Raw genomic sequence first — 11,118 nt, 5'->3', positions numbered from 1 at the left:
ATAAAGTGTCTTTAGCAGAATATTGAAATAAGTTAATATAAAGATGAAAAGTAACTGTAGCCTATAGCAGTCAAGTCCACAAATAAAAAAATGTCCTTCTATAATGTTGTAGACATATAAAGCACAGACCACATCCACCCTTATTTTAAACCCCTATTTCTGTGGACTATTAATTATTAGCCCACCCTACGCATTGGAAACTAATTGATTTGACAAATATGTGTTTATGAATGGCCTCCACGCAGAGCATGTGATGCAACTAATTTATTTCTCATCAAGCGAGATTTCTGACTTTGAATTTCATCCCCCGGTAATGGATTGGACACGGAGATTCAGTGTCGCTTTTAAAGAAAGGGCCGCGGTATGCATCATGCCTCTCTCTGTTTTCCATTTGCCCCCCCCCCCAACCCCATTTTTTTTTTTTTTTTGGCTGTAATATCCAATTTCAGTAAGATCACTGACACTCCCCAATCGTCACGTTCGTCTGCGTAAAGACTGATGTTTTTTTTTCCTTTTACGAAATAAATCAGTACAAATGTGAGAAAGTCAAATAACTCAAAGCTTTTATAGTCTAATAACTCTAATTTACTCAAACTGGTTGACATATTTATTCTGTTATTTGCCTGTAAAGTCTGTATTTGATGATTTAGGGCTCCAATAATTATCCACAACAGAATATTAATTAAGCCTTTCCTGGTTTATTACAAATGTAAAATCAGTTAAAAAACAAACTCACATTTCCCCTCCCTTTGAAGCTGTGTTATGGCAACTTGCAGGGCTCATTCACCAGTGGGCATGATAATAATCTTCTGCCAGAGGATAATGACATCCTCCTTAGCAGGTGAAAGACCCCCGGTCCCCCTGCTTATTTTAAACCCAGCGTCCACCTATTGTCCGCGTGCGTTTTTTGACCGCAAAGACAACATTTGAAGTGCGTTTTTCTTATTCTCCCAAAAGCCATCAGAAGAGGTGATTGTTAATTGAAACCTACTTAGCCTGTGGGATATCTCTTACCCCCCCATGCGTAAATTAAGGTGAATGACAGTGACCCCCGTCGCGGCACCGTTATTGTTATTATTCCGTATAGCCCATAGGTGAGCAGGGGGAGAGATGAAAGGGCTGGTCAGGTGGCTGGGGGGGCTTTTCAGCTTTAGTTTTGCATGAGTCACAAGAAGGTTTCCCTGCAGGCGCAGAACAAACTCGGAGACTAAAAACACATTTTACATCCTCTCTATATTTTCTATTTAGGCCACATTTCACATCTGATGATAAATCCAGATATTTGCACCGGTTTGCTTCAGCTGCTGTCTGGATATAGATGCCATACCTTACTTTGATTGCATATGGTTACATGAGGTTAAATCCTACTTGATTGACACGAGGATGAGCTGACGCAGCTGCTCCTTCTTCTGCCATGTCTCCAAAATCATGAATGAAATTAAATTAATGACAACTAAATTTGAATCAGGAGGTCCTTCATGAAAGCATGGCTGGAAATTTTATTCAACAAACTTTTTCAAAAATGTTCTTCTTCTCGTGCACTTTGATAACAACTGGTGAGGACGGAATTGTCTTTTTCTTCGGGTGATGGACAGCTTTTGTCTGATTTCAAAGCCCAGGAGCGGAACCTTTGCTTCAGTGATTGATTAGGGACTAAAGGATGCTGTGACCCACGATACGCAGTGCCTAAAAAGGAGAGAAGAGTAGCTGGACTTTAAAAGAAACAACTCTCTGCACTCCTATTCTCTTTATTGGGTGGTGACAATGTTGATTATTAGATATTTTGGAGATGAAAATACACCCTCTTCTCTACAGTGGCACGGAGCTAGACTGGCTTTACGGCCGCCCTGGCGTCGTATCCTGCTGTGGCGCACGTCCCCCTTCAGACTGTTCTCGGCTGGCTGGTGCTCAGTCTGAAAAACCACAATAAATTCCTTGAGGTGCACACACTTTAGCACCATTTGTGTCATATACGAGGCCATGGGGTGGAAACAAATTAGGGGTCGTGGGCGATAGCACGCATTTCACAGTTTGGAGATGATGTTACGCACAGATTAGTGACTAAATGAATCACAGTGATGGATGTATTTTTGTTTTATCAGGAATAAGTCACCCACTTTGGTCTCTGCCTTATGAGAAAGTAAACTATACACTACTGCACCACATAACTGAGTAAGGTCAAAGTCTAGATTTATTTATTCTTATCTTGGTTTAAATGATGGTATGCAAAGCTGAGGTAAGTCACCTCAAGAAAAAAAACATGGCTGGAAGTTTTGGTGTCATTTGTCAAGTGAAGTAAAATAAAAAGCAACAAAAATAATGCTAATGCAATGCAATATAACAGCCCAGCAATAATTACAGTTTACTGTAAATGTTCAGCTTTTGTTGGAACTGAGACTCTGTTATAGGCTTTTTATTTTGGTGCTGAATCTAATATTTTTGCCCAACTTAATCACATATATATTTTTATCATCTGCTGCAGTGGATTGCATTACAAAGTTTAGTTTCTGTTGTCAATCCACACCAACAGTCTATATAAACTACTTTCCATAATTCTTTGGTGTATTAATTTAAAAAATAGAAATAAAAGATGATTAATTGACAGCAATTTACGTGAAAAAGCTCACACCTTAACCACTATGTGCTTCTGTGCAAAATATTTTGGTGACCTACTATTAATTTATCACATTAACTAAATAATTACGCCTCCCGATCCATCATTTATTTAACTTTTTCCCTCAGTTCATTCGACACATAAACGGATTTTGGGACGTTTTGGTGGTTTAACAGTCACTCGCAGCGACTCCGCCGTAACTCTGGGTTCTGTGAACTGACGCCCCTGCCCCTGTCCGACCAGAACTGTGACAGCGTCCCTGATTGGAGGAAAGTTTTCCGCCTCGGCCAATCACCGCGCCCCGCTGCGTGCCGGGTGTGCGCGCTCGACCAATCACAGCCGGGAGCGCTGACGGGGGGGAGAGAGAAGAGCTCCGCTACTTTTGACGGTCTCCACTCACTTTGAACCGGTGTCAACAAACAACAACAACATTATTTTCGACCTAGCTACAACCGCCCTGGCAACCACACTTCCAACAGCTCAAATTCTGGCTTATAAACCCGAGGAGACTGAGACACTAACACATCTGAACGTCCAGAAATCTTATTTTCTTCTTTTTTTTTTGTCGTCAAATTTGACTACTCGGAGGGGTTGTGGCCGTCCCGGGACGCTGGTGCTTGGCTGTAGCCCGGCTGCGGCTAACCCTATAACCGAGGCTAACAGAGGCTAACCCTCCAGGAAGCTTCTCCACAGGCGACACGGAGGTTTTTATTTTTGTTTTTAACGGCGTCCTCCTGCTGCAGACCCGGTGTTGGAGCAGCAGCCCCCCCCCCACCCCGTTAGAGGAGGAGATATCAGCAGTCACTGGGGTGGTGGAGGTATGACTGCGTTGGCGGGGTCAATACCCAGGATGATGCGACCCACGCTGGCTCAGAACTACCCCCGCAGTGGCTTCCCACTGGAAGGTAAAGCATCACATTGCCGAAGCAATGCTACCCTGGATGTTGACAGAGGATTTTAGGCTTTTAATGCTAGTTAGTAAAAAGTCACTGCTGCTTTTATACACACACACATAGACCTTTCATTCAGTATTATACAAAACCATCAGCTTAGAAATGCAAACTTTTACAGTTGTAAACAATTACATCTCCCCTTTCTGGTAGCTGAACTGACATATTTAGTAATTTACTCATTATTTTTTATCCCTGCTTTGGTGACTAATTTTACTGTTTTTTTCCCAATGATTTTTGTATAATTTTAGCAACTTTTAGTGAACCTGTTTGCAGCCTGTATGTAATAATATATTTTGTATTTTCATAAATAATTTAAATATTTAAGTAGGCTAATTATGTGAGGTAAAGTGAGGTAGCCTATTGCTTACTGTTTTAATAAAACAAAATATTTATTGTCAGCTATTTTTGTAGCAGAAAAATTAAACTTCATATGTTTTTATTAGTATATTCAGCTCAAGCTTTACTTCTCCTCGTGGTGTTGTGTAGCCTGTATAACTCTGGTGACAGGTCCCTCTCATATTTTGATTAAATGTAGTGTCTACCCCGTTGGGTCAAGGCCGAGTGAACCAGCTCGGAGGAGTTTTCATAAACGGGAGACCTTTGCCTAACCACATCCGACATAAGATCGTGGAGATGGCCCACCATGGCATCAGGCCGTGCGTCATCTCCCGACAGCTCCGGGTCTCCCACGGCTGCGTGTCCAAAATCTTGTGCCGGTACCAGGAGACGGGCTCCATCAGACCCGGGGCCATCGGAGGCAGCAAACCCAAGGTAGGGACCAAGAGAGCAGAGGGGTGATGAAGACTTAAACCTATAAAACCATTATAACCAATATTCTACTTGAAGATTTTAGGATTAATCTTTTCCATGTAGTGAATCAAACACAATAGTAACCTGTTGATTTTCAAGTTATAATAGGCTCTGTATGCATTGTGCCCCAGGGGCCACAACGAAGTGAATAAACACTGCAACTTTTCTGACCTTTGTAGCAGGGAACAACGCCGGACGTAGAGAAGAGAATTGAAGAATACAAGCGGGAAAACCCGGGTATGTTTAGCTGGGAGATTCGGGATAAATTACTGAAGGATGGGATATGTGACCGCAACAACGTGCCTTCAGGTAAAAAAGGGCAGAAATGAATCAAAATGTACATTATTATTATTATTATTATTATTATTATTATTAACTTAATTAACTTAGACCAAAACAGGTTATCATATTAAAAAATAAAGTAATAAAAACTTTCTCAACAAATTTACTATTTCTAATTTTTAATGCTCTTTATTTTCTACTAGTTTAGAGCCAATTAATACTTTTTCTATATCAGTTTTTATATATATTATATATATATAAATATATATATAGCCTATATATAAATATTTATATAATAAAAAAAAAAAAAACTCATTTGTAGTTTTTGACTTTTACTTTTACAGTGAGCTCCATCAGTCGCATCATGCGGAGTAAGTTCGGGGGAAAAGGCGACGAAGAGGAGGATGAAGATGAAATCGAGAAGAAGGAGTTGGAGGACAACGAGCGCAGGGCCAAACACAGCATCGAGGGCATCCTGGGAGACAGATGTGAGTGAACTATCCAAGTTTCTTTGGTTGCTGCACACAAGAAGTTGGCTGCATGTTAACGTTAGCTGGAGTTTATCTTTTTTTCACATCAGTGACACACACACATTAGAGCCCAGCGGAGTCGGGCTTCATCAGGTATTTTTTTATTTAGTGTTCAGCTGCTAAACTGTCTATTTAAGCTGTATCTGCTGGAAGTATTAGTACAGTGAGAGTGGAGACTAAACAGACCATTTATCTGTTTATAATCTGCGGTCTGTGTCATTTCCAGAGAATTAAATTATGGAGGAAAAGCTTTGAAACACTAGTAGGTATCCACACCTCCAACCTGTTGATCGCTTTTGAGCAGAGATTAAAGCAGAATGGTTTTATTCAGTCTTAGAAGGAGCCTGCACGTGAAGTTTTAGCATGCTGTAAAGTTGTTGGATGGGGGTGGGGGGGTGTGTGGGGGTGTGATGGGGAGAGAGAGAGAGTGTGTGTGTGTGTGTGTGTGTCGTCCTTTGTGAGGAATTCTTTATCGACCATATCTCTCCTGCTAATGCTTTTCCCATGAGGCCATACCGTAAATCAAGCAGCAGGTGATGGCTCTGTGCGGGAAAGGGTAGAGTGTGTGTGTGTGTGTTTGTGTGTGGGTGTGGGTATGGGTGTGTGTGTGTGTGTGTGTTCAGCAGTGGTTTAAAAGCAGTTTGGTTGAATAGCCATGTTACAGCAAGTCTGCAAAAAAATGATGCACGTATTTTAAAAGCCATATTAAAAATACAAGTTCGTCCACACCATTAAAAATTCATCCGCCATATTTAAGTGTAAAGCCTAAATAACTGAGGCCTTGAAAACATAGTTCACGTCACTCTTTGGGTGTTTGTTTATAGTTTGATCATTATTTTATGCAACAAATCAATTTTTATTAGTGTTTCAGGCGGTGATGTCCACTGTAAAAAGTGACCACCTGTACAAGCTGTTCAGTCTCACGTTTATGAAACAAGTGAAAATTAAAAACTGCTTAGATAAGTTGTTTTCAATGCAGTTTAGTTTGTTTTTAAAACAGGGACGAATCAAGTTTTTTAGATTTGAAATAAGTGTATTCATATATAAAATATTTTAAAAAATATATTCTCTGTTATACAGATTGATATTTTACAGTGTAGGGCCAACGCAAACTTTCTGGTGAAAGCTTTATGAATTAAGAGTCACAGGCCAGAAAATTAAAACATATTTTCTTCATTTCCCTTCAATGGACAGTTTCACAGACAGGAGCCTATAATTGGAGATTTGTGAGCGGTTTCGGGCTCATTGCTCTGCAGATACATTAAACCTAATTAGACCCATTTTGAACGTCAGTCACGCTCAACTTACTCGTTTCATTCTGCTGCTATACTTTCCAAATAACCTGAGTAACAACAGTCGCGTCACCGGTGAGTTTGACGCCAGAAACCAAACTGTGCTGATAATGTGCATGTCATCTCCTTTATTTATTTATTTATTTATTTATTTTTTTTACTGGATGAAATTAATTTAAATGTTTTTTCTTCTCGCTCGAGAAATAGTTTATTATACTTTAAAGTGTAGTTCAGTTAAATTGAATGGGGCAAGGCTAATTCCTGGATGCTCAGTCTAACTTTAAAACTATAACTAATGTAAATGTATTATTGCCCACACTTAATAAGATAGTCAATTAATAAGATAGCACTATGCGTCCACCAAAGCATCAAATGAGTTTTCCAGCCCCCCCCCCTTTTTTTTTTTAAAAACACTTTAAGCAGCTAGATGTCAACATGTGTCCCATCATGCCCCATCATGTCCCTGTAGGAACTCTCTTCGTCTCCGCATCAGTAAAATAGTGGGAGGGGAGATAAAGGACCGATCTGAGGAGACAAAATGTCCCCCAGATGAGTTGATCAAACATTTGTTCAACGGTTTCCATCTCCTCACAAAGACACGCCTCGCGCGCACAACGGGACGCTCAAGGATGAACTTGGGAGACAAAGGCGCGAGAGTCTATTTGGGGCTCACGCTTGGGCTGCGCGCGGACAAAAGGGCCAGCTTGGAAACAGCTTTGGGCCGCCGCTGATAGAAGAAGAAGAAGAAGAAGAAGAAGAAGAAGAAGAAGGCAGGCCTGTTTATAATTCAGCCCGGAGAAAAGAGAAGGGGAGAGGTAGAGGCTTTTCCACAGAAAAGCCCGACAAAACACATTATGAGGCCGCAATGAAGGATGAATTATTCAGGGAGCGCTCCGGCACCGTTCACCGAGAGAAAATGGCCGTTTTCACCTACAAAATGTTTCCTTTTGGGGTCGGCCAAAGAACGCGACTGCCATTCAGAATGACAATGGAGGCCTCTGAAATCCACTCACGTATTGCCCAAGGATGCGTGCTCGCCCCCCGCGTATGTGTACGCGCAGAAAAAATGTGCATGAAACGTTCAACCTTGCTTTAAGATGCGTAAAAGTTACAAATATGCGCATGGTTCAAGAGTGCCCACACATGTTTGTGAGGAAGGGAAAGTCCCAAAAAAACATAAAAGTGACAAGTCAATAAGAAAGTTTTAAGGTTGCCAACATAAGCTATAATTTAAATAATAATATGTGATATAAAAAGAGTTATACATACTGAGTTGGTTCTTCTGACGTCAGTAAACTGGAGGTCATTTTCTTTCTCTCCTTTTACTGCTTTAAAATGGAAAAAGCAACATTGTCCGATTGAGCAGCATTTGATGAAGTTTAATGGCCGTGTTTGTCATAATATTCAGACTGTAATTGGTCAACAAAACTGTAAGTGGCCTTTTCCGGCTTGAAGGATGGCGGTAATAACACAGTGCCATCTCCAGCCTGTAACTCACGCTCCATTATTGATTCTTTGATGAGTCCCGCGGCCTTGCCCCCTCGAACATTAATAATGTCTTCTAAATGATGTCGATATTGTGCTATGTCACATTTAATGACGGAGGGAGTGTATTAAAGAGTGTTTTTGGTGAATGGGGACCAATGTTCTCCCCGGAGAGCCCCGGTCTGGCCCGGAGCGCAGCTTCACAATGGGGGCCCCGGCCACCCGTCCTGCGCTGCGCACAACTCCGAAAACTCATCCCCCCCTCCCCTGCTCCTCCTCCTCCACCACTTGCTCCCCAAATCTCTTCAAGCAGATTAAATCGACTCTTTTATTTCATCTCACTTTCATCTGGAGAGCAACACCGCCCCTCTCCCTCTGTTTCCTATTCTTCCTCTCTGTTTCTCTCAGCCTGCGGCGCACAGCTCGTTTAATATCTGGGCCGCATCCTCCGGAGCGCACAAAGGAAAGTCAGTCCAATTCCGCAAAGTTTCTAATTAAGTTTATTATTAACCTTCTGCGTGTTGATTAGAAATATATTATGATACATTTCCAGCATGTCCCGCCTATTAAAAAAAAAGAGCATATATAATATTTTACACCTTTATCTTTATAGTTGTGAAGGTGTCTGCTCTGGAACAAGGCATTACTTGCTGTAACTTTTCAATACAAGATATCTCCAGTTGATAGATCCTGTCAGCAAATGAATTAACACCAAACTATCAAAACAACACCAGCACATTTGATACGTTATCAGATGAATAATACAATGTTGCAAACCAAAGTTTCAGCCCTGTTTTTTATTACCTGTTGCTGACTTTTCTGATTAGTCACAGCTTTTTTTTGAACGGTGGCTTTAGAGCATTAAGGTTTGCAGTTATGTGGTCAACAGTGAGAGTTCATGGGATTTTTAAAAAGTCATGTGAATGAGACTGTTGTCCAGTTAATTGAATATTGAATGACTTAAGTAATAATGCAAGGCTTATTTTTTGACATGTAAATTAAACCACATTCTCTCCCAAATCCCAGCGCAATAAGTAAATATAAGATAAAACAAAAAGAAATCCATACTCAAAAATCCCCACCCCTCTCCACTTTCTGTGAAATATTTATATATTTGGCAGTGAAGTTGGCCCTCTAGGCCCGTTGCTGGGCCGTACCAAACTCCCAGCGTCATAGTAATTAACCCTGGAGACAAAGTTAATGATTAAAACAGTCACGGTGTCCCTGCCTCCCTGCCTCCCTGCCTCCCTCTCTCCCTCACTCCTGCCTCACATTTTCACAGTGTATCTTTTAGAGTCCATACTTCGTTAGGTGAAATTAACCAGATAATACAGAGGAGCCTTGTTGAGGGCCGATACATTTCCATTTAGGCCAGCCACGTGTGCGCGCGCAGACACACACACACACACACACACACACACACACACACACGCACACACACACACATTCCACTCTGCAATACAAACAGTCAAAGGGATAACTTTATTTGGTGAAAGGGGATCCTGGAAAGGGCTAATTGAATAAGCCCGGGATCTTTGAAAAACCCCTACCATGGTGAGCGCAGTCATCATGTCATAATTAGGTTTATTGAGGTGCATTCCTTCAATCTGCCTCCATTCTCCAGGGCTCATTGTATCCAGGGCCCGGGCCAATGGCCGGGGGACAAAAGGGAACCGTGAGCAGACAATACATGAAAGAGCCATAAAGATTTAGTTGGCTTTGTCACAGAAACGGAGCAGGACTTTGTTTGTGTAAATAATGCGAGTGAATGAAGAACTTGAGGCTTCTCTGCCACTCGGGGTGAAGGATGGCGTGCTGCAAATGTAATATGTGGGCACACACTGGATCGGTGCCAGGAGTGGCGGAGGAAGAGGAGGAGGAGGAGGAGGAGGAAGAGAGAGGATTGAGGGCGGAGGAGTGAGAGGAAGAAGCGAGGGGAGGCAGAGAATGGCCGGAGAGCACAGGAGGTGCAGTGTGTTTAGTGGGATGATGGTTGTTTGCAGAGGCTTTTGAGCTGAGACTGACTTTTCACATTAACTTTTGTACTTCGTCTTTTATCTGTGAAACTGTGAAAACCGTTTTTTCCAAGAAAAAAATATTTGAAACTGACATTTCGCATATTTTCCAGTTGCCCATCATTACATGTTTTTGCATGCTGAAAAGAAGCTCAATTGTTTTGCCTTGCTTTCTTTACTTTATATCGCATTTAATCGATTGGTTGATCGAAGGAAAAACAGGGAATATTAGTAATGGATTAATAATCTTTAGGATCTGGTGCTTTTATACGTCTAAATCTTTGGGTTTTGCTTGTTGTAGGCCGAACAATGACGTGAATAATCACGAAAATAATCAGCAGACAGACTGATAATGAAAATAACTGTTAGCTGCAGCCCCCCAATAGCTTCTGTCTCATCAGATCTGACAAAGACAGAACCAATAAGCTCTCGATGGATCCTATAATAGCTATTGGCTATTACTGGCCTAAGCAAGAGGGCTCTGTCTGTCCGTTGAAAGAATGAATGTATCGCTCAGTGAGTCTCTGGGCACAAGGGCAAAGGGGGACACGAGGGCCAAGTGGTGAGCACCAAATCACTCTCCTCTACCCTGGGGCTCTCTCTGTCTCTCTGTCCCCTCGCCCCTCGTCCCGCACTCCTCCCTCTCTCGTGAGTTTTTTCTAATAAGCCCATGCATGATGACTATTCAAGCATGAAAACATAGTTATCTGCAAATGAATGGCTGCTCTATGCTTCATTAAAGCCTCTTTTTCCTTTCACACTCTTATTGTGACCCTCTGATATCAATTCAAAGGGCAATTAATGAATGCACACCAACTTTGAAGTCAGGGTGATTTCTGAGAGGGAGGGGGGCTTGTCTGTCTGTGTGTGTGTGTGTGTGTGTGTGTGTGTGTGTGTGTGTGTGTATGGTGGAGGGGGCAGGGGGTATTTGGGGTATTCCCCCTTCAAGACCCGCGGTAGCGCCCCAGCCTTCACCCGTGATGGACTAGTCACATTGAGCTGGGAGTGAGCGAGCCCCAAAGACGGTTTGAAGGGAGTGAAAGAGTGAAAAGGCCCAGCGAAGGTCAAGTAGAATGGCTCGCCTTAGAATAAGGCCCCTCTTTATCTGCTGCAAGTATGCACTATAGGCACAACAGC

The 11,118-nt window shown here is 42.0% G+C and overlaps 1 protein-coding gene across 4 annotated transcripts in view; it reads left to right on the top strand.

The window, feature by feature from the left end:
* Positions 1 to 3,002: 3,002 nt before the first annotated feature.
* pax3b (paired box 3b) overlaps positions 3,003 to 11,118 on the top strand; it is a 26,398-nt gene continuing 18,282 nt past the window's right edge. For 2 of the 4 annotated variants that reach the window (XM_087179861.1, XM_023428383.2), the window contains exons 1-4: positions 3,003 to 3,519; positions 4,103 to 4,338; positions 4,557 to 4,614; positions 5,004 to 5,147. In XM_087179861.1, coding sequence (XP_087035987.1) covers positions 3,435 to 3,519; positions 4,103 to 4,338; positions 4,557 to 4,614; positions 5,004 to 5,147 — 523 coding nt within the window. In that variant the 5' untranslated portion in view covers positions 3,003 to 3,434. Of the gene's footprint in view, positions 3,520 to 4,102; positions 4,339 to 4,556; positions 4,687 to 5,003; positions 5,148 to 11,118 lie in introns of all 4 variants that reach the window. The other 2 variants (XM_023428380.2, XM_023428381.2) reach the window with 1 other exon arrangement.

Source organism: Seriola lalandi, unplaced genomic scaffold (genome assembly GCF_002814215.2).
Source record: "Seriola lalandi dorsalis isolate HSWRI2012SDOR001 ecotype SW California unplaced genomic scaffold, Sedor1 jcf7180002054874, whole genome shotgun sequence".
NCBI classification, from domain to species: Eukaryota; Metazoa; Chordata; class Actinopteri; order Carangiformes; family Carangidae; genus Seriola; species Seriola lalandi.
This window is presented reverse-complemented; position numbering and strand designations above follow the sequence as displayed.